The sequence below is a fragment of the Terrapene carolina genome, unplaced genomic scaffold (genome assembly GCF_002925995.2).
Source record: "Terrapene carolina triunguis isolate 2854851 unplaced genomic scaffold, T_m_triunguis-2.0 Scaffold662, whole genome shotgun sequence".
NCBI lineage: Eukaryota > Metazoa > Chordata > Testudines > Emydidae > Terrapene > Terrapene triunguis.
In genome coordinates, this window is record NW_020665013.1 from 1588333 (window position 1) to 1612464 (window position 24132).

General features: G+C 46.5%; 1 protein-coding gene across 1 annotated transcript in view; it reads left to right on the forward strand.

The window, feature by feature from the left end:
- Positions 1–24132, forward strand: part of LOC112118319 (ceramide synthase 4-like) — a 47468-nt gene that overhangs the window by 22011 nt on the left and 1325 nt on the right. Inside the window, exons 4-9 of the mRNA XM_029913474.1 lie at positions 1566–1623; positions 2086–2136; positions 6110–6202; positions 9591–9719; positions 11750–11856; positions 19066–19219. Of these exons, the coding sequence (XP_029769334.1) occupies positions 1566–1623; positions 2086–2136; positions 6110–6202; positions 9591–9719; positions 11750–11856; positions 19066–19219 (592 nt within the window). The remainder of the gene's footprint in view (positions 1–1565; positions 1624–2085; positions 2137–6109; positions 6203–9590; positions 9720–11749; positions 11857–19065; positions 19220–24132) is intronic.

Genomic DNA, 24132 nt, shown 5'->3' on the forward strand with positions numbered 1-24132 from the left:
GGCTCCTACTACTTCAGTTGACTGCCTGTTCTCCTCAAGTGGGTTCAGGGAAGCAGCAGGAAACAGGAAGCTCCCTGAGAAGCTGGTGTGAATCAGTCCAGGCTCCTGGGGGTGCTGGAGAGGTACATAAGAGGCTCCTCCTCCTCTCTCTCCCTGCAGCTCCTGCTGCTTTCTGTTATTCCCTCTCACCTTTTCTCCTGCCTGCCTGTTATGTCTCTTGTGCCCTCCTTCCTCCAGCACAGCACTCCACCACCTCTGTGCATCTAGAGCAGAGAGAATACATATGCAACAGCAGCAGATACAATTTTCTACACTCTTGGTCCTAGTGGCACCCCCCCTCCCCCCACACACACACAGTCTGGCACCTGAGGCGGCCGCCTCAGTTCGCCTCATGGTAAGGCCAGCCCTGCCTGCCCTGTCCCCACCTGCTTTTACCCTCCTCACCCATAATTCATCCAGGTTCCCTTACCTTCAATTGAGTTTTCTCGTCAGGTTCTGCTTTCAAACATACATTCTATCCTGTAACCTGAAAAATCCCTCTCTTGACCCTACCTGTCTTCCCAACTACCAGCTGTTTCCCTTCTCCCGTTCATGATGCTGTGCCTGTAGGCACAGCTATGAGCTGGGGGGGTGCTGCATAAACTGCACCCCACCCAGAAAGGCTAGTGCCTCAGACCCCCCCTCAGAGGGTGTGCTCCACAGCAATGCTTATTCACTACTGGCCTCTACCAGCAACACATTACAGCATGTCCTGTGCCCCCTCAGTTGTCCTGGCCAGGGCATGATCACCCATTCCTTGCACTCCCATCCAGCTTGGGCTCCATCTGCTCTGAGCAGGAGTAAGCAGCTGCACAGAGCTAGAGCACAGAAGTTCTTGGCTCCCAGGAAACTATGCTGCCTCCTTGCCAAGCCCAACAGCATCCTCTCCACCAAATCTCCTTCATCTGTCTGCTTGCCTGTGACACAGATGGTCACTCCCACCTCATCCTCCACAAATGAAACTTGGCTGCCTGGTGCTTCTGAAACCAAAATATACCAAGCCCTACCCCAAACTGCCCCCTAAGGCCTTGTCTACATTGTGTAATAGAACCATTGGTGACTATAGTTGTCATGAGAGTGGCAACTCAACCAGTGGTGAATATGATGTGTTCTAGTCTATACTTCCATTTAAACCATGGTGAGCTCACAACCATTACTGACAGTTCCTATCAGCAGTACTTCAGTTTGACAGTATGTACTAGGGCTAAGGAAATTTAGACTGGGCTTATTAGAAGAGAATATGGAGCAGTGGGCCAAGGCTGATGGAAGTGATACAAGATACACTACTGTGCATTATAAGCAGTTATATACAGTATTACATGTTGCTCCTTTTTTGTGACTGAGGGAATAAAGTGCACCTAGAGCTCTGCTATCAAGTGGAGCTCATTTGAGTGCTATATGCTGTGCAAGTATGTATTCGCTAAGGTCAGTGGTTGCACGAATGACTGACACTAGGGGTGGCCAGAAAAGCTGAGCCTGACCTCTGAACTTCTAATTTCCTTTGTTCTTTTCTTACTTGCTTTTAGTTGGAGTTCTTTGTGTTACCTCATTTCCTTCTGCACTGGACTTGTGGTCTTGTATGATGTGAGTATGTAATCAGAACCCACCCTACCTTGCTAGCAATGATGCACAAAATGCAAACATGTTCAATACATATTTCTGTTCTGTACTTGGAGAGAAGCAAGATGATGTGCTTGTGTCACAGAAGGATGAAGAAGTACTTTCCAGTCTATCTACTAGGGGAAAACATTTTTAAATCACCCAAAAACTACACAGGAAGTTCAAAGGGCATAAAAGCTAACACAGACATTTCACCCTGCGAGGCCATCCACATATTAAAAGAAGCAGGAGCTTAATGTAGTCTAATGGAAAATCTTATTGTAAGACTGTTTCAGAATGCATCCTTTATGATGGGGTCAAAACAAGCACCTCCATTTTGTACTATTATATAATCTATAATGGGAACAGGCCTAATTCATTACCCAGCTGGTTGGGAGAGGAATGTTTCTGGCATTCTCACAGTTAGATTACACTGTTTCTTTACAGAAGCCCTGGTTTTGGGACCCAAGAGAATGCTGGGTGGGGTATCCACAGCAGGTAAGTCATCCAGGCGTGTTGGTCCATGTAACAGCAACTCAGAAGATTCACATAGTCTCTTGGTCTTTGTCAGGACCTGTACCAAGCAGCTGGATGCACCCCTTATCCTGTACTGTTTAAGGTAGACCTCCAGAGGGCTCTTTACAGAAGAGTTACAGCATGTGCCATGGACAGACTGGTATGCACGGCAGGTCTAGGTTTGAGTCCAAAGAATGCAATCACCTGTTAACAGGCAGGCTAACCCTTCAGTCAGCAGAGGTGTGACTCTGTGTAGACACCCACTTCCACAGACAGGTCATTCAAATCAGTGTAATAAAAAGATCCTACGTGGTAAAAGCAGAATCACCTCCAAGGGCAAGTACATTTCCCCCGTGGAGCTGAACATAGCTGGGCCTTCTGCAAGTCTGCATCCCATTGGTGTAATGGCTGTTCAGACATTCACAAGAGGGGAGAGATGTAAAAGGGCTGTGGCCATGTCAGGACTTAGCCAGCTCTGCACTCCTGCAAGCATTGGGGGACAAACTAATCTGAGGTGATAAGAAGGATCCTGTTAATGGTGAATAAAACACAAACAAGTCACTTTCGTCAGGGTTCACAAAGATTTCTTAGAGCATGGGAAGGCAAACAGTGCCCTCTCCCAGCTGCTGGAGGATGTGCTGGGGATACAGGCTTCTCCAGTCTGATTTAGGGACATCTCAGCACACTCTGCCTAACATCTTCCCCGAGCCTGACACAGGCTTCCCCAAACCAATCTGCTTTGGTCCTCTTGATGAGGAAGCACCCACAGCTTAACTTGCATCACTCCCTTGATACAGGTGCCTTCTCTGGCTTATTCAGAGAGATGAATTTAACCTGTTAATCTCCAGTACTGGGCAAAACCTATATACCCCATCTATAGGGGTTAAAACATATATGCTGTGGTTTCCAATGTCGTTAATGTTACTTAACTTAAGGGGATGATGTCACTTAACCTTTGATGGGATGATGTCTGTTCTATTGATTAAATGGAAACCTTGGTTACTGAGAGACAACTAGTTTTTGCCCTTGGGTATTCAAGTGCAGTGGAACCTGGGAATGCTATGATCTGTCCCAACAGGGCCTCATTGGATGGAAATGTCAGTTCTGTATCCCCTTCCTTTCTCAGTCAGCTCTAGGCAGCATGTCCCCATGGCTGGAGCACTAGTGTGGGACTAGGAGTCAGGAGACCTGGGCTTTTTCTGTGACTTCAGCTACTACAGACATGCTGTGTGACACGGTGCAAGTGCCTATTCCCTGCTCCTCAATTTTCCTGTCTTTAAAGTGATATTCTTCAGATAAACATCTTTGTAAAAATGCTTTGAGATCTGCAGAGGCAACCTGCTAATAAGATGCTAAATATTATTGAATATCAACAGTTTAAATCTAAAGCAAAATTATTTATGTATTTAGACTTAGAAGTGCTGAAAAGGGCTCCTGGGGCAAAAATCGCATGTGATCATGTAATTGTAACCCTTCTGCCCATCTAGTTGGCAGTAACAAGGGCCGGGTTCTGTATCTAGGGGTTCCGTTTCAATAACGCAATGCAAAACCGGCTCGAGCCCCCACCCAGTGACCTGGGACAATTACATACCACCCCCCTGGGTACCTCTAAGAGGCAATACTTCCCCTCTCGCAAGCACAGAGACTGAGTGTAGCAGAAAATGTTTAATAACATGAGGTAAACGACATCAGCATAAAATTGGAAAAACACCACAAACAGGATTCATAACACAAACCATGAGCAAAACCCACCCCAGCAAATTGGGCTGTGTCCTTTCCCTTTGGTTCTTGAATCCAGCAACCCAAAAATCACCCAGAGTCCCCAAAGTCCAACACTCCCAAAGTCTCTTGGGTCCAGCAACCACCCAAAGTCCAACAACCCCCAAAGTCTCTGTCCCTGGTCAGTGCAGCCCCAGAGTAAAAGGGGGGGCACGCAGGGTGTTAAGGGGCACCTTACGTGATCCGAGGCTGGCCAGCCGTCTGTTTCTCCATGGGGGTTCCGCCGCAGCCTTTACCACGAGCCAATCCACTTTCCTGCCATCCCACGAACTGCTCCGCTCTACAAGCTGCTCCGCTCCGCTCCCCAACCTGTGAGCCGTTCCAGCTGTCCCCGCAAACAGCTCCGCTCGCCGTTCCTTGGGCCACTCCAACCGGCCCCACAAGGCTCCACGCCGCTCGCTGCTCCTCCAGTCGTCCCCACAAATTGCTCCGCCAGCTGCTGAGCAATATAGCTTCAGGCTCCCCCACTAGTTAACACAGCACTCAGTGATATCAGCTCTTAATAACATCAGCTCTTTTGTGATTTCAGCTCTTAGCGATTTCAGCTCATAGTAGGGGAGCCCCAGTGCTGGTGCACCATTGGCCCAAAGTGAATTCAGCTCAGCAGCCTGTAACTAGACTCCTAAGGGAATCAAAGTTAGCTCTGACATTCAACAGTGGAGAGAGGAGGCGGTGCAATTGGTGTTTCAAACCCTCAGAGGGGGCCCATGCCATCAGATACAAATATCTATCCCCATCCTCTCTCAATTCACTGGGTTTTGTAACCCATGCCCCTTGTCAAGCAAGTGCTACTTAGGTAATGGTGAAGGACTCACTCAGTCCTTCTGTCATACAACAGTTCCACTGGCCTTGATTCACAGAATCAGGATAACAAAGCTTTATTCTTCCTGCCCCAATAATAGAGAAACTGGGGATCCCACACCAGCCAAAGTAACCACTTTCAGTTGCTGTGTTTCATCCCAGGCGAGTGGGTGTGCCTATGCAAACAAGATCAGCCCCTGGAGTTCTTTTCCACACTTGTCATAATTCACCACCAGATGTCAGGGTAGAGCTCATCCTGACTCTGCTTACATAATTAAAGACTGTATCTTAATCCATACATACAAAGGAGCTGAAGTAAGTTTGCAAAGGCAGTCTTAATCCTGGCACTTCCTGACTTTTGAGTGTTTGACTTTGCGACCCTTTAAATGGAGGGTTGTTTTTTTAATGTAATATACAGAACTGGGCAGTGTTTTAAAAGAATAGAAACAAGTTTAAAACAACCTACTGATTTGGTAGAAATAAACTGCACCCCTTACTGGACCATGTAATTGTATAACCTTATTACTATTACTCTTTTGTTCCCTCAGTTGTATTGTTTCTTACACCAATTTGTTGAATCTCTTTTTAACCTAGCCCTATTCCTTCTCTTAACCAAGCTGTTCCCTGGGGACAGACCCCTGAATCAAGGCACTATAATAAATCTCAAGTGTTGACTATGCAGCTTTAACACCCTATTAATGCAGGAGGGGCAGGAGCGGGTTCATGTCGTATAATAAATAGCTGTAGCATATCAGCTTGTAGGTACTGAAAGAGAAACAACTGTTGGGACCTCAGTGATCCCAGTGCCAAACTCTGGACCACTAGTCTCGGAGCCATAGAGCTGGTTGGGAATTTTTCAACAAAACAGAAAATTCCAATTTGGCAAAAACAAAATGTTGTGCATCCTAGAATTTCTGATTACAATGAGAGAGGCCAGTAGTGAGGGCACTCAGCTGGGGTGGAAAAGGCCCTGGTTCAAGTCCCTGGTCTAAATCTAGCAGAGGAGGGACTTGAATCTGGGTCATCCATGTTCCAAGGAAGAGCCCTGCTGGGCAGTTGGCTCTTCTGGGGTTGTGGCTGGGGGTATGTGTCTCCCTCTCAGATATATTTTTCCATCTAAAGGAGTCAGGTTCATCTCAATACAGACGGGGGGGGATTTAAAATCTCAAAATTTTTCACAGAACAGATAAACAATTTCCCACACAGCTCTACTGATTCACTCTTTAATCACTGCTATGGCTGCTTACTGAATTCCCTAGGCCCCAGTAAATGGTTTCAGACACCGCTGCAAAGAGAACCAGAGCTGAATACGTTTGCTATCTGCCCTTCCCCACGGTTTATGCATTAACTAAGCCTCTTTGTTTTGCTGTTGCAGCCACTACAGCACTCTATGTACTGGTACTACATGATGGAGCTCTCCTTTGCCTTGGCACTGACTTTCACCATGGCCTTTGATGTGAAAAGAAAGGTGAGAGGAAGTACTCAGATTCTAGACAGCGATGTGTGAGATATGACTGGCCAGCCAGTCGTTATCTGGGGTCCGATGCAAAGTAACAAAGTCAGGGACCTATCCAGCACCCTCCCACTTCTTTCAGCTCTGCACCCTCACAACTGTCTCCTATCTGCCTCATCAGTCTGTCAGTGACCCGCACTTCAGGCTGTGGGGAGATTCACCCCAATCTGTTTTAAACGCTCTGCATCCTATAGACCCGCCCTTCAAAGGCCAGTTTGGGAGATGCTTAGATTCTAGTGTGGTAAGTTCAGTATGGATCAATAGATAGATGCAGACAGAAATTATCCCTTTCCTTAGAGGGTTAATTTTCCCCACTCAGTGTTGACAGGAGGGCAAATCTATCCATTTCAGCAGAGAAAAGTTTTTAATTTAATGTCAAGATATATAAATCTGTGGGACTGAGCTAACTCAAAGAGACAGGTTTCAGAGTGGTAGCCGTGTTAGTCTGTATCAGCAAAAAGAATGAGGAGTACTTGTGGCATCTTAAAGACTAACAAATTTATTTGAGAGCGTATCAATTCATGGCCCTTCAAGACAGCCACACTCCACAGGGCACTTCAGCTAGAGGGATGTGTCTACACAGAGATTTGTACCAATTTAGTTAAGCCAGTGCAAACCCCTGTGTAGACACTCTTATTTCAGTTTCACTTAAACCTGTTCCTAAAGGTTGGTCTACATTCAGAAGTTGCACCAGTTTAATTTAAATTTGGTTTCAAAACAATTTAGTTAGACCAGTACTTACCCCTCTGCATCCACTTATATCACTTTAAACCTGGCATATATGGGTTTACATTGCACCTGTAATTTACAGGCACAAGCTAAATTGATATAAATCAGGTTTAAATAGCTTTAAGAGTGTTCACAAGTAAAGTGGCCCCAGGTTAGCTACATTGGTTTAAAATCACACCTTTAGGTGAACTGACACAATTTTGTGTTTAGACCAGGACTAATCCATTTAAGTTAAATCAAAATAAGCCTGATTTAAAATGAATTAAGGGTTTGTCTACACAGGAAAAATGCACTGGTTTCACCTAAGGGCATGGCTACATTTGCAGATGTAGAGCGCTGTGAGTTAAACCAGCCCTCGGAGACCGCAGCAGGGAAAGCGCTGCTGTGTGTTCACATGGTCAGCTGCAAGCACAGTGGCGTGGCCACATTTGCAGCACTTGCAGCGGCATTGGGAGTGGTGCATTATGGGTAGCTATCCCACAGAGCATCTCTTCCCATTCTGGCGTTGTGACTTATGGGAAGGGGGCACAGGAGGTGCGGGGCATTCTGGGTCCTGTTCCAATGCCCCGTGATGCATCGCTTCGCATCCCAGCAATCCCTGTGCTTCCGTCCACATTTGGCGCCATCTTTCAACGTTTTTTGTACTGCGTGCTCTGTCTTCCCTTTCTGTCTGCAGGAATGGATCCCAAACTGCTGAGGAATATGCTGATGGGTCTTTCCAGCATGTCATGAATTGCAGTCAAGTTACTCCTTAAGCTACAAACTGACAGTGAGGAGTCCGACAGTGTCGACTTGCATAACACATACAAATCAATGAATGAAAATCAAAAAGTGCAGGAGTGGCAGGAAAGTGAAAGGAGGCTCCGCCAGCAGAATGCGGATCGCTGGCACCAAAGTACAGAGCGGCTGAGCCCCTTTGCCCTGCTCTCTGGCTGTTCAAATTCAGCCTCCAGGTGTTGAACCTCCGAGTTCCATGCCTGAGTGAAGCTTTCACCCTTCCCTTCACAAATGTTATGGAGGGTACAGCACGCCGCTATAACCGTGGGGATGTTGTCATTGACCAGGTCCAGCTTCCCATACAGACAGCGCCAGCGGCCCTTTAAATGGCCAAAAGCACACTCCACAGTCATTCTGCACCGACTCAGCCTGTTGTTGAACCGCTCCTTGCAGCTGTCAAGGCTCCCTGTGTAGGGTTTCATGAGCCACAGCATTAAAGGGTAAGCGGGGTCTCCAAGGATGACAATGGGCATTTTGACTTCCCCTACAGCGATCTTCTGGTTTGGGAAGAAAGTCCCGCCTTGCAGCTTCCTGAACAGGCCTGTGTTCCGAAAGATGCGTGCGTCATGCATCTTTCCGGACCAGCCTGCGTTAATGTCCATGAAATGCCCATGGTGATCCACAAGCGCCTGGAGAACCATAGAGAAATAGCCCTTCCGAATAACGTACTCGAAGGCTAGGTGGGTTGGTGCCAGAATTGGAATATGCGTCCCATCTATCGCCCCTCCGCAGTTAGGGAAATCCGTTTGTGCAAAGCCAGCCACAATGTCACACACGTTGCCCAGAGTCACGGTTCTTCTGAGCAGGATGCGATTAATGGCCCTGCACACTTGTACCAAAACGATTCCAACGGTCGACTTTCCCATTCCAAACTGGTTAGTGACCGATTGGTAGCTGTCTGGAGTTGCCAGCTTTCAGATTGCAATAGCCACCGGCTTCTCCACCGTGAGGGCAGCTCTCAATCGCATGTCCTTGTGCCACAGGGTGGGGGCGAGCTCACCACACAGTCCCATGAAAGTGGCTTTTCTCATGCGAAAGTTCTGCTGCCACTGCTCATCATCCCAGACTTGCATGACAATGTGATCCCACCACTCAGTGCTTGTTTCCCAAGCCCAAAAGTGGCGTTCCACTGTGGTGAGCATATCCATGAATGCCACAAGCAATCTCGTGTTGTATGTGTTATGTGAGTCGACATCATCGGACTCCTCACTGTCAGTTTGTAGCTTAAGGAGTAACTCGACTGCAATTCATGACATGCTGGCGAGACCCATCAGCATATTCCTCAGCAGTTCGGGATCCATTCCCGCAAACAGAAAGGGAAGACCGAGGACGCAATACAAAAAACATTGAAAGATGGTGCCAAATGTGGACGGAAGCACAGGTTTTACTGGGATGCAAAGCGATGCATCACGGGGCATTGGAACAGGACCCAGAATGCCCCACACCTCCTGTGCCCCCTTCCCACAAGCCACAGCGCTATAATGGGAAGAGGTGATCTGTGGGATAGCTTCCCATAATTCACCACTCCCAATGCCGCTGCAAATGTGGCCATGCCAGTGCGCTTGCAGCTGACAGTGCTTTCCCTGTGCAGTCTCCAAGGGCTGGTTTAACTCAAAGCACTCTACAGCTGCAAGTGTATCCATGCCCATATTCTCAAAGTCATTTTTCTGCATCTAACTCATGTCATGTTCTGGGAAGCCAGGTGAGATCCCAGTACATCTAGAGAATTTAGATTATCTAGAGATAGTTTCTAAACACTGGAAAAGCAGTGGTAGCCCTTGTGCCGGTACCTGCAGTTTGTCACAAAACTGGAACTCAATCTGTCTTCTTATTCCAGGACTTTAAGGAACAAATGGTGCACCACGCAACTACCATCATCCTGATCAGTTACTCGTACTGTGCCAATTACCTCCGGATTGGGTCTTTGGTGATGTTGCTCCATGTTTCTTCTACTGCTCTCCTAGAGGTAGGTTATTCACTAGTTATAAAATAGCTGTGGCCAGGGCCAGCTCTAGCGTTTTTTGCCGCCCCAAGCAGGAAAAAAAAAAAAAGCCTCATCGCAAGCGGCGGCAGCTCTACCGCCGCTTCATTCTAAGGCGGCAATTCGGCGGCAGGTCCTTCACTCCGAGAGGGAGTGATGGCCCCACCGCCAAACGGCTGGACATGCAGCCCCCCTCTTCATTGGCCACCCCAGGCACCTGCTTGCTAGGCTAGTGCCTGGATCCGGCCCTGGCAATGGCACTTTGGCTTCCTTTCTTAGAACATATACTCCTGTTGCACTGTAATGGATACATTGCAATATCCCTTCCATGCTGTCTCCATTTTCTTGGTTTATTTTCATAGAACTGGAGGACTGGAAGGGACCTCAAGAGGTCGTCTAGTCCAGTCCCCTGCATTTTATTTTGTTATCTCTAAAAAGAAATGCTAAGAAAAAAGTTTTAAAAAGAACTCTAAGCAGCATTTTGTGTTGGGTGAAATAGTTCAGTCTCTTGTGTCGGACAATGTTAGGTTCTGATCCTGCTCTCTCTTACACACGTGCATAGCAACACAAGTGACTCCACTTCCAACTAACTCAACTTTCATTCTGGAAAAGTCAGAGTATTTCACCAAAGAAATAACCTAGACGATTCAACTGTCCTCCGATGAGCAATTATGTCAAATTTAGAAATTGTATTTATTTATTTTTTATTTATTTTATTTATTAAATTGTGAAATAGAGGGATTTTAGTCCTGCTTTGAGTGTAAATTTCAGCACAATCTTCACTATGGAATCTCTACTAGAACTTCCAAATTACTGTCACTATCTTTTTAAGAGTGACAGCTTCTGGTGACATTTGATTAGATTATATAGATACTTGGGCCCAAATTTTCCAAAGTCACCACTGACTATGCATGCCCCAGTTTTTGGGTGCCTAACTTTAAACCCCTCAATTTCATAGTTGCTGAGCCCCTGCAGCTCCCATTGACTTCACGTGGGGCTGTGGGCATTCATTACCTCTGAAAATCAGACTCAGGTGTCACAAGCTGGATGCCCAAAATCAGTGGCCAGTGGGAAATTTGGTTATGTGCAGCCTTAGGAATGTTTCCTTCTGTTTTACTGTACATGCTGGCTTGAGTCCCTCTCCGCAAAGAGTGGGTGTACGCACACTGCATGGATGCAGTTCAAAGTCTCAGAATACCTAGCAATCACCAAGAGTTTGAAACTTGTTTCTAGTTAGCTGGGTGAACATGTAGTCCAATCCCAAGCAAACATTATACAGCAGACTCACTGTAGTTTAGACACTTACACAGTTTACAAACCTGGGCATGTTCTCTCTTATAAGCATTAGAATTAAAATGACCAGGCTGTCCCCTGCCTTATAGCTTATAGACGTATAAAGTCTGTGTTAATTATCAAGTAAAAGAATTTATGGATACATATTACTACTTCTCCAGCTTGTTTGGTGATTCATGATTTGGTGCTTTTTCTAGACAAGTAGCAGCTTTAGAAGGAATTACTATTATTGGGTCTGATTCTCTGTGCCTGGCACCTTGTGTCACCAGTGATACCTGTGCAAAGTGAGGGCAAAATGCTGCCATTCTGATGTCAGAGCATTGTACACTCATTTTGCCCTGGGGTAAATGAAGACACAAGCAGGTCAGACAGGTGAAAGTTAGTTTCTCGCTGCTGAAAAGACCTAGATAAACATGGTCCCTGGAGCAGGAAAAACTCTCTGGAAAACACCTGAAAGTACTTTATTAAATAAAATTCAGGGCATAGTATGTAAAGAGTTCCACCTCTCTCAGGAAATGTAATTTCCTGCACTTACTTAGGGTCTCCACCTTGTCCAGGATGTGCTGCCTGCAGGTCTGAAAAGGGAGTTAAATTCCTATTACCCTTCTTTGGCCTCTGAGATTGAGGGCTGAATGTCGCACTGTGCCTCACTGTGCTGTGTGGGTGTTCACGGTGCTATCACACACTGGCTGACAATAATGGCTTGTTTCTTCTCTCCCCAGCTAACCAAGTTGCTTCATTACTTGAACTGGAGACGTGCAAGCCACCTTCTCTTCTTAACTTTCTCGTCCGTTTTCCTTGTTACTCGGCTCATCGTTTTCCCATGCAGGTGAGCCTCGGCTTTACTGCAGGTTTCTTCGGGTTTTCTTCAAATGCGCCTTCCATGGAGCATTCCAGAGTCACCAGGGACTTGCCTGGCTTGCCCAGCTCCCATCGAGTAGTTCAAAGCTCCTTGGGGGGCAAGGTTGATCCCACTGGGTCCTGACCCTGTTGAATCTGGGATAATTTTAAAAATGATTGATTTATTTTCCCTTTGATAAATAAACACACAGAATATCAGGGTTGGAAGGGACCTCAGCAGGTTATCTAGTCCAACCCCCTGCTCAAAGCAGGACCAATCCTGAAAGAGGGAGAAAACTTGTTCACCTTAGCCTCTAAGGATAGAACAAGAAGCAATGGGCTTAAACTGCAGCAAGGGAGGTCTAGGTTGGACATTAGGAAAAAGTTCCTAACTGTCAGGGTGGTTAAACACTGGAATAAATTGCCTAGGGAGGTTGTGGAATCTCCATCTCTGGAGATATTTAAGAGTAGGTTAGATAAATGTCTATCAGGGATGGTCTAGACAGTATTTGGTCCTGCTATACGGGCAGGGGACTGGACTCCATGACCTCTCGAGGTCTCTTCCAGTCCTAGAATCTATGAATCCCCAGACAAATTTTTACCCCAGTTCCCTAAATGGCCCCCTCAAGGATTGAACTCCTAACCCTGGGTTTAGCAGGCCAATGCTCAAACCACTGAGCTATCCCTGCCTGCTCGCTTGTCTGCCCCCTTCCCTTTCCTTTCCTTGGTTAGGCTAAACAAGCCAAGCTCTTTGAGTCTCCTCTGATAAGATAGGTTTTCCATTCTTCTGATCATCCTAGTATCCCTTCTCTGCACCTGTTCCAGTTCAAATTCATCTTCCTTAAACATGGGAGACCAGAATTGCACACCGTATTCCAGATGAGGTCTCACCAGTGCCTTGTATAATGGTACTAACACTTCCCTGTCTCTACTGGAAATACTTTGCCTGATGCATCCTAGGACTTCATTAGCCTTTTTCACGGCCACTTCACACTGGGGGCTCAGAGTCATCCTGTGATCAGCCAATAGACCCAGGTCTTTCTCCTCCTCTGTCACTTCCAACTGATATATCCCCAGCTTATAGCAAACCCCCTTGCTTTTAGTCCCTAAGTGCATGACCTTGCATTTTGCGCTATTACATTTCATCACATTTCTATTACTCCAGTTTACAAGATCATTCAGATCTTCTTGTATGATATTCTGGTCCTCCTCCGCATTGACAATACCCCCCAACTTTGTGTCATCTGCTAATTTTATTTGTACATTCCCACTTTTTGTGCCGAGGACATTAATGAACATGTTAAATAAGATCGGTTCCAAGGCCGATCCCCGAGGAACTCCACTATTAACCTCCCTTTGTTTAGGTGTTGGGCCATGCCTAGATTATCTTTAATCTCCACCTCATCCTCAGTGATTAGCAGTCCCACTTCTTCTTTCCTTGTTTTCATTTTATTTATATGAGTATAGAACATTTTACTGTTGGTTTTAATCTCCTTTGCAAGGTCCAACTCTGCTTGGCTTATGGCAGTTCTCACTTTTTCCCTACGCTTTCTGACTTCCAAGTGGTATCTTTCCTTGCTGATCATCCCATCTTCCATTCCTGGTAGGCTTTCTGCTTTCTCTTACTCACCTGTTTAAAATGCTTGTTCATCCAGCTTGGTCTGCAACCCTTCCCTATGAATTTTTTCTGCTTGCTTGCGATGCAGGCGTCAGCAACTTTGACTTAAAGTAATTCCAAGCCTCCTCCACATTCAGATCCTTGAGTTCTTCTGTCCAGTCCAATTCCATAAGAATTCCCTTAATTTATTAAAATCAAGGCCCCTAGTTGCAAATCTATTTTTGTTTATCCTTCTATTTAGTTTAAACTGAATTAGCTCATGATCACTTGAACCAAGGCTGCCCCCAGTTCTTCTGTGAGGTCCTTACTACTCACCAATACCAAATCTAAAATGGCATCTCTTCTTGTTGATTCAGTGACTATTTGGTGAAGAAATCTGTCAGTTATCACATCCAGATATCTCTGGGTCCTACCATTATTAATAGCACTTGTCCTCCAATCTATATTTGGGGAAATTAAAGTCTCCCATAATCACACAATTCCCAGTAGTATTTATTTCATTAAAAACATTAAAGAGGTCTCTCTCCAGATCCACATCAGATCCTGGGGGTCTGTAGCACACCCCAAGCATAGCCCAGGGGAACCTCTAGTAGCTTTCTTCCCCAAAGTGATTTTGGCCCAAACAGACTGTTTTATCCATTCCATCATTTCTATTTTTTTTACAGTCTATCTCCTCATTAATATACAGAGCTTCTCCACCACCTTTACCTTTATTCTGTTTTTTTCTGAACAGCACATACCCTTCAGTACCTGTGCTACAGCCATGACTACTATTCCACCGTGTTTCTATTATCCCTCTAATATCTGGTTTCACTTCCTGCACCAGTACTTCTAATTCCTCTATTTTGTTATCCAGGCTCCTTGCACTGGGGTACAGACATCTTAGTTGTTGCTGCTTGACTTCGCTCACATTCCTCACCCATTTGGGTACAGTCATTCTTCAGACAGTATCACCTACCTGACTGTTAGTGTCATTGGTATCAGCACAACCTTTCCTCTTGATGTCCGTTCTCCTACCCACTGCTGTTCCTTTCTCCATTGCCGTATCCTCTCTTACTTGATCTTCCTCCCTCTCAATGTTAAAATCAGACGTGGAGATTACATGAGCATCTCCTCCAAGTTCCTAGTTTAAAGCTCTTTTAATCAGTTGTGCCAACCTCCATCCCAGAAGTCTATTTCCCTCCCTATTCAGGTGAAGTCCATCCCATGAAGACAGTCGTTTGTCCATGAATGCCTTCCAGTGGTCAAACATCCCAAAGCCCTCCTTATGCCTGAAGAACAGGAGTACTTGTGGCACCTTAGAGACTAACAAATTTATTAGAGCATAAGCTTTCGTGGGCTACAACCCACTTCTTCGGATGCATATATGCCTGAGCCATCTATTGATTACCATAATCTTGTTTTGCCTTCATTCTCCTCCTCCAGGGACAGGTAGAATCCCACTGAAGATCACCTGAGCCTCCATTTCCTTAAGCATCTTCCCCAGCCTGGCATAGTCTTCCTGGATGTGTTCCAGTGAGAATCTAGCTGTGTCATTTGTTCCCATGTGAAGGACAATCAGTGAATTCTTTCCTGCTCCCATTAGGACCTTCTTCCGTCTCAGGTCCACATCCTGTATCTTCACTCCTGGCAGATAGCTCACCCCTCTATTCTCTGGATCAGCTCTGGTGACACGCCTGCCAGTTTTTCTTAGTAGGGAGTCCCCAGTCACATAGACCTGCCTCTTCCTGGTGATGGTGCGATTCTCCAGCCTTCCTCCTGTTCTTTCAGGCTGCAAGTCCTCTTGTCTCTTGTTCTCATTTGCAATCTTCTGTGAGTCATCCTCTGTCCTACTGGGGCTCCAAACTCTGGCTATCTCCATTGACTCTTCCCCTCTTCTTGTAGGGCTAGCCACTCTTCTCTTCCTCCTGGCCCTCACACCTTCTGTTAGTGGCTGCTGTGCCCCTTCTTCATACTCCAACTCAGCAAACCTGCTTCTGAGCTTTGTTTCTCCTTCACTAGCCAGTCTTTTCCTCTGCCTGGTTCTTGTAGTGACGGGCTTCCACTGGCCCCTTTCCTCACCCAGCTGTCTCCCGTCACAGTTCTCCAGTCCAGCCTGCATCTGCAAGTCTTGACATTTCCTTTCAGCCTTGTCTTGCCATCCCTCATCATCTGCCTGAATCCCCTATGAAACTCAACCATAGTTACCACCTGCATCTCCAAACTTCAGATATTCTGTTCCATCAGCTCTATCAGGCGGCACTTCATACAAACAAAGCTCTTTTTTCAGGTACCTGCTCCAGGATCATGTACATCCTGCAGCTTCCACTTCTGGTCCTCTTCATTGTCTCTTCCATTGCTTGGGTCACTACCATTTCTGCCTCGGTGTCTGTCATAGTCTTCCCATCTAAAGTCCTGTCAAGGAAAAAGAAAAACAAAACAAAAAAACCAAACACCGACACCACACATTTCCCCCTCTCCCCCCTTCCCAACTCCCATGCAAAATCCCGTTTGCAGCTCTGACGGGACAGGAAGCAGCAGCTGGCTGGGCCGAAGCTGAACATGGGTCAAGTCCCGCCCCAAGCCGAGCTAAGCCAGCCGGCCAGCACCATGTAGTGACCCACACCGCTACTCCCCAGGACAGGATCGGCCTGCCACCTCCCCACCCCTGTCCGCAACGGAACCAGCCTGCTAACCCCCAGGACAGGCACAGCTTCAGCAAGGAGGTGGGAAGGGGGAAGCCCACTCTGCCTTCCCACTATTTGGGAAAAAATGCAGCAATACAGCAGGGACTCAATGGCTGTGCATATCCCATGAAAATCCAGCATTCACTCGGGACACTGGCGTGAATTTAAACAAAAAAATCTGTGATTTTTCTCAGCCTTAACCATGACTCCAAAATCCTTTTCAGAGTCACTGCTTCCTAGGATGGAATTCCCCCACCCGGTAACTGTGGCCGACAGTTTTGTTCCCAGCTGTATAACTTACATTTGGCTGAATTAAAATGCATATTGTTTGTTTGTGTCTAGCTTCCCAAGTGATCCTGATCACACTGAATCAGTGATCTGGTCTCTTCATTATTTACCACTTCCCCCAGTTTTTGTGTCATCCACAAACTTTATCAGTGATGATTTTATGTTTTATTACAGGCTATTGAGGAAAGTGTTAAATAGCACAGGGCCAAAAACCAATCACTGCATGACCCCACTAGAAATAACCCAGTTGATGATGATTCCTCGCTTATAGTTACACTTTTAGCTATGTCAGTGAGCCAGTTTGTAGTCCATTTAATGTGTGCTATGTTAATTTTGTATCATTCTAGTTTCTTAATCAAATATCATATGATGCCAATTCAAATACCTTACATCAACACTATCAACCAAACTTGTAATCTCATAAAAAATTATATCAAGTTAGTCTGACAGTATCTATTCTCCATAAACCAATGTTGATTGACATTAGTTGTATTACATTCCTTTAATTTTCTATTGAGTCCTATATAAGCCTCTCCATCATCTTGCCCAGGATTGATGTCTGACTGATAGGCTTATAATTACCCAGGTCATCCCATTTACTCTCGTTAAATTTTGGCACAACATTAGGTTTCTTCCAGGCTCTGGAACTTCTCCAGTGTACCAAAACTTACTGAAAATCAACATTAGTGGTCAAATAAGCTCCTCGGCCAGCTCTTATAAAACTCTTGCATATAAGTTATCCAATTAAAAAATGTCTAAGTTTAGTAGCTGCTGTTTAATATCCTCCTGTGTTACTGCTGAAATTGAAAGTTTTCACCATCATCATATGACACGACTACACCATTTCCCCCCCAAATACAGAGCAGGAATATTTATTGAACGGTTCTGACTTTTTTCCGTTATTACTGACATGTTGGAGCCCCAAGGTCTAGTCCCTGCTCTATTTATTTATTCAAAGTGGAACAACTTCAACAGGAGAGATTGATACAGAACCACACCTGAAACCCCAATAGCCTGGTGTTCAGGAGATGGGAGACCCAAATTACAGTCCCTGCTCCAAATAAGGCAGAGCAGATGTTTGAAAACAGATCTCCCATATCCCAGCTGAGTGCCCTAATCACTGGGCTGTTGGCTATAAGGGGGGTAGGCGTAACAGTCTCTCTCTTTTTGTGGCTTTTGGAGAGAGAGAACTGACCTGGTTTAGGCGCCTAATTCCAGGAGAAGGTTCATGGTTGTGGGCCTCAAGCAAAGCACCTCCCCTCCAGCCTAGAGTTAGGCACCTAACTACCTTTACGGGTGGGATTTAGGTCACACCCCTCTCTGGGATTTCCTCCTGGCTAAGTTAGGTAGATCCCCACTCAGCTTGCTGACGTCTGTGTCCCCCTTTCTTAGGTGCCTAACTTTCCTCCTACCTTGTATAGGGAGCCTGGGTGCCCAGGTTGGGGCTGATGGTTCCACTGGGCCACAGAGGACCTAACAATAAGGTGTTTCAGCACCTCTGTCTTGTTGGGGAACTAGCCCTAAGTGACCCCCAGAAAATCAATGTTCATGAAGGGTTAGCAATCTTGTCCCATTAAAATTAAACAAGTAAAACACACATCCAGTGTCTCTGGACCCTTCCTGTAATTTTCACACCATCTGGGTTTGTTGCTATAGCAATTTCCTAACCTTACTAAGAGCCTTGAAAACTCCTAATTATTTCTTTTGGCTTAAACTCCCAGTGTGATGCTGTGAGTAAGAGGGCTAATGTGCTGTTTGAATGTATGAATAGGAATATCAGGTAGTAGGGAGGTGGTATTGCTTCTGCATACAATATTGATGGGACCATTCCTGGAATATTCTATCCAGTTCTGGTGTCCTCACTTCAAAAAGATGTTGAAGAATTTGAAAGAGTTCAGAAAAGAGTCACAAGAACGATTCAAGGTCTGGAAAATCTGCCTTACAGTAAGAGATTTAAGAAGCTCAATCTATTTATCTTATCAAGGGCGAAATTAAGAGGTGACTTGAGCACAGTCTACAATTGCCTACATGGGGAAAAGAATTCTGATAGCAGAGGGCTCTTAAATCTCACAGATCAAGGTGTAATGATATCCAGTGGCTGGAAGTTGAAGATAGACAAATTCAAACTGGAAATAAGGTGCCAATATTTAAGTGATGATAATTAACCATTGGAACAAGTTGCCTAGAGAGTTGATAGATTTTTCATTACTGAAAGTCTTTAACTCAAGATTGGAGGGCTCTCTGAGGTGCACACTTCAGTTATGGATGTGATACAGGATTTACTGAGTGAGGTTCTATGGCCTTCCTATGCACTAGGTGATCATAATGGTCCCTTTTGGCAGTAAAATCTATGAAATGCATCAATTTATATCAGACTTTGTATCTTCAAATTTTGCTTATTTGATAAATAGTTTCATATGTCAGGGTGACCTAATTGTTTGTTACCTTTCATTTGCTTTGGACAATTTAAGACATTCATCCAGTGTACAGGCCACAACTGGCACAACAGAACTGACCTGAACTTCCACCCAGACCTGGAACTGAACACTCTGAGGTTGGCCTCTTGCTATTGCTGCTTAGATCTCATACCTGTTCGTGACTGAGTTTGTCTCTTGCTATATTGCAGGGTGCTGTATACTTCATTCTATAGTTCCATGGTGTCCTTCCAGCCCTTCTTCGGATACTATTTCATGAATGCTCTCCTGATGGTTTTGCAGCTGCTGCACGTCTTCTGGGCCAGCCTAATCATTCACATGCTCTACAAATTCGTCAATGGCACGGTATAGCCATTGTCTGTACAACCTTAATTCAGTCCCCTTATTGTATGCATTATGGTATGGTATAGTCTGTAGTTATGGGATCATGTACTACTTTTTCCATAAGATCCCCAGCTGCATTCAGTGTATAGAATGGATGTTGTTCAAGGCATGAATCAAGTCTGTGTAGAGAAGAAAACTTTTGTCTGTGGGAGCCCCGCTTTTCACAGGTGGTCACTAATTGTATGTTCCCTATTTTTCAGATGTCTAGCTTGAGACTCTGGGGTCTGACTTACAGACATGAGCACTCACAGATGCAGCTGATGTCCATGGCACAGATAAAGTGCTATATAATGCTATATAACTCTGGAAAATCAGGTCCTAAGCATCTCACATCAGGCACCCAAAATTAGTGGATATTTTTTACCTTAATCTCTGTGTGCCTCAAGTTCCCATCTGTAAACTGGGGGTCATATTCCCTTCATCGCACAGGGGAGCTGTGAATGTTGGTGAAGCACTCCGATATTTTAGTGATGAGTGCTATGGAAAATCCCAGAGGAAATGAATAATTCTGTCTTCGAAGCATGGTTTGCAGAGGGTGCAGTAATTAAAGCCTGGGGCTGTACATTGAACAATGCGGAGAAAACAAGATATCAAATAGCTGCTCACTAAGTGAGCACTGTCCATCCTGTGCACTGGGCCCAGCTTCCAGCTGGCCAACACTGCTGATGCTGGTGCTGGAGCTGGAGGAGGGTGCCTGGCTGCTCTGCTCCTGCTGCTTTTCCGGGGGAGGGGTGGTGGTGCTGTGGGTGTCGCTCACCCCCCGCCTGGTTCCATTCTGCCAGCAGCAGCAGCAGCAGCTTTCTTGTCTTGTTCCCTAGCTCCAGCGTGGGAGGAGGCCTGTCCTCGGCAGTGTTGCCCCTTCCCGTTGTAGGTTTGCTTTGGCTTGGTTGGTGTTCTCCCTTCCCTCCCTTCCCCTCTTGTGTTTGTTTGGTCTGTTTGTCCCACCCATATTCCCCTTTTTCTCCTCCTGCCCTTCCCTTTTGTTGGGAAGACGGCTCCCTTGTGCTCCCCTTCCCTTCCCTGTTCAGCTTCCTCAGCCCCTGCCCAGGGAGCCCTTTTCCCTCGGGGGAGGGACAGGTTCCCCCCTGCTCCTCCTTCCCTGCTTCTCAATCCCTTCCCTTCCCCCTCCCCCGCCCGAGGTGCAGAAGGGCACCAGTAGAGCCACTGTAACCATGATATCTGGGCCAGCCCCTCCCCAGAGCCTCCCTCTCAGCCCACTCAGGTGCCTGGGATAGCCTCCTCATTGCACCCAGACAAGCATTATGGCCAGTGTGCACAGGCTTGAAGTGGGAGGTGGCAATGGCAGGAGATGGAGAGTGCCCCCTTGGGAGGGAAGATGGAGAGCCAGAGGTGCTGCCACTGGCCCCGCTGGCAAATGCCATCTTGCTTGCTGACTTGATATTGTTGCTTGGGAGATGGTCGGGGGGGGCAGGGAGAGGGGGGACAGGCGCAGAGTTAAGGGAAAGCACCAGGCTGGGGGGCAGCTGATGCTTTCAGATTTGGAGGAGGCCCCCCCTTCACCATTCTCAGGGGGATGCTGCTGTTTCTGCTACACCCCATTTAGTGTCCCCAGGAAAGTTCACTGGGTGGAACTGGCTGAGGAGGAGGTTTTGGGGGGGAATGTTATTGCTGCTGTTCCCCGCTTTAAAGGAGCCCATTGTGGAGGAAGTTGCCAGTGGGTTCCCTTGTTATCAACATCAGTCCCCCCCAGTTGGTGCCGAGCTTGAGATTTCTTCCTTGGTTGCCAGTGGGGTGGACTTTGTGACGGGGAGCCTTCCAGAAAACTTGGGGAGATCTGGAACCTGGGTCTGACACCAGCTGACCCAGGCTGGGACGACCATCTTCCCACAGATCCCAGTCTTGGTGCCAAGCTTATTTTGATGCCCCCCCCCCCATTCTCCTTCTGCACTTGACCCCGGCCCCACTTCGGAGGAGCCCCTTGGTCCTGGCCCTGGCAACCTCCTCTTCCTGAGCCAGTTAGAGCATGACTTCCTCTGCTACCTCCGAAGGCTGTGATATGACCGGCAGCTCTTTTATCTCCATCTGAGAGCTGTCCCTCAAGACCTCTCTGAGTTCATAGAATCATAGAAGATTAGGGTTGGAAGAGACCTCAGGAGGTCATCTAGTCCAACCCCCAGCTAAATCATCCCAGCCAGGGCTTTGTCAAGCCTGACCTTAACCTCTAAGGATGGCGATTCCACCACCTCCCTAGGGAACCCATTCCAGTGCTTCACCACCCTCCTAATGAAATAGTTTTTCCTAGTATCCAACCTAGAACTCCCCCCAGCAACTTGAGACCATTGCTCCTTGTTCTGTCATCTGCCACCACTGAGAACAGCCTATCTCCATTCCCTTTGGAACCCCCTTTCAGGTAGTTGAAGGCTGCTATCAAATCCCCCCTCACTCTTCTCTTCTGCAGACTAAACAATCCCAGTTCCCTCAGCCTCTCCTCATAAGTCATGTGCCCCAGTCTCCTAATCATTTTCGTTGCCCTCCGCTGGACTCTCTCCAATTTGTCCACATCCTTTCTGTAGTGGTAGGCCCAAAACTGGATGCAATACTCTAGATGTGGCCTCACCAGTGCTGAATAGAGGGGAATAATCACTTCCCTCGATCTGCTCCTACTAATGCAGCCCAATATGTCATTAGCCTTCTTGGCAACAAAGGCACACTGTTGCCGGTGTTTTGCCAGGACCTTCTCAGGATCTGGAAGTTGGTCTCCAAAGCCAAGTCTATTGTGGCCACCGAGGGTTTAGAGCTCCTTGCTGAACCCCTGTTCCACAATCCATATCTTGTGGCACAGGTGGTGGAGGTCCCCTTGTTGTGCTGGAGGTTGGTCCTGGCAGGTGTTTCCAAAACTGGAGACCTTCTGGGCTACAGGACAGAGTGGACTCTAGGATGCTCACCCAGCATATGGGGTTGCCCATCCCGCATGTCCTCTGCCATGTGCTGCGGAAGGAAAAGGCTGCCCTGCCTTCTGCCTCTGTAGCTTTCTTCAATGAGTCCTGCAGCATGGTGTTCCCCGTCCTCCCATCTCCCAAGGCCTGCCAGAGCTTGATGTTGGGCCCCTGCCCTGCGAGCCCTCTCCCGGCTGCTTTTGAGCTGGCTTGGACTTTCAGAAAGCCTTTAACAAGGTCTCTCACCAAAGGCTCTTAAGCATAAGAGGGAAAGTCCTCTCATGTATCAGAATCTGGTTAAAAGATAGGAAACAAAAGGTAGGAATAAATGGTCAGTTTTCAGAATGGAGAGAGGTAAATAGTAGTGTCCTCCAGGGGTCTGTACTGGAACAAGTGCTCTTCAGCATATTCATAAATGACCTGGAAAAAGGGGTAAACAGTGAGGTGGCAAAGTTTGCAGATGATACAAATTACTCAACATAGTTAAGTCCAAAGCAGACTATGAGGAGTTACAAAGGGATCTGATCAAACTGGTGGCTGGGCAACAAAATATCAGATGAAATTCAATATTGATAAATGTAAAGTAATGCACATTGGAAAACCTAATCCTGACTATACATACCAAACAATGGGGTCTAAATTTGCAGTGACCACTCAAGACAGATCTTGGCGACAACATGGATAGTTCTCTGATAAAGTTTGCTCAATGTGCAGCAGCAGTCAAAAAAGCTAAGAGAATATTAGGAACCATTAGGAAAGGGATAGAAAATAAGACAGAAAATATCATAATGCCACTATATAAATACGCCCACACCTTGAATACTGCATGCAATTGAGGTTGCCCCAGCTCAAAAATATATGTATTAGAATCGGAAAAAGTAAAGAGAAGGGCAACACAAATGATTACGGTTATGGAACAGCTTTTCTACAGAGATATATTTAAAAGACTGGGACTGTTCATCTTAGAAAGAGCCAATTAACAGGGGATAAAATCATGAATAGTGTGAAGAAAGTTGACAAGGAAGTGTTATTTACCCTTTCAGATAACACAACAACCAGGGATCACCCAATAAGAACATAAGAACGGCCATACTGGGTCAGACCAAAGGTCCATCTAGCCCAGTATCCTGTCCTCTGACAATGGCCAATGCCAGGTGCCCCAGGGGGAATGAACAGAAAAGGTAATCATCAAGTGATCCATCCTCTGTTGCCCATTCCCAGCTTCTGGCAAACAGATGCTAGGGGCACCATCCTTGCCCATCCCGAATAACAGCCATTGATGAACCTATCCTCCATTAATTTATCTATTTCTTTTTTGAACCCTGTTATAGTCTTGGTCTTCACAGTCTTGGCCTTCACAACATCCTCTGGCAAAGAGTTGACTGAAATTAATAGAGTTCAAAAAAGAATTGGATCAGTTCCTGGAGGATAGGTTGGTCCATCAGTGGCTATTAGCCAAGATGGTCAGGGGCACAACCCCATGCTCTAGGTGTCCCTAAACATCTGACTGTCCAAAGCTGGGACTGGAGGACAGGGGATGGATCATTCGATAAATTGCCCTGTTCTGTTCATCTCCTCTGGGGCACCTGGCACTGGCCACTGTCAGAAGTCAGGATACTGGGCTAGAAGGACCATTCGTCTGACCCAGTATGGCCGTTCTTATGTTCTTACATTTTAACTGAAAGCAGGGAGCCTGTCTCAGTGATCTCTCTGCTGGGCCCAGGCAATATGGAGGAGGAAGCTGTCAGTTCAAATGGAGAGGTGATAGCCTGACCTGGGGTGGAGGGGTTGGCCAGACTGGGAAAAGGAGAATGGGGAGACTGGGTCTGGAGGCTGATGGGGGAGATGCAGATTGTGACTAGGAGTTGGGGTGAAGGAGAGACTGGAACTGGGTGGGAAAAGACCCTAGAACTGTAACCTGAGGAGGAGCCTGGGAGCCAGGGGAGACTGGAACTGGCAGGGCAGGGAGACTGGGAG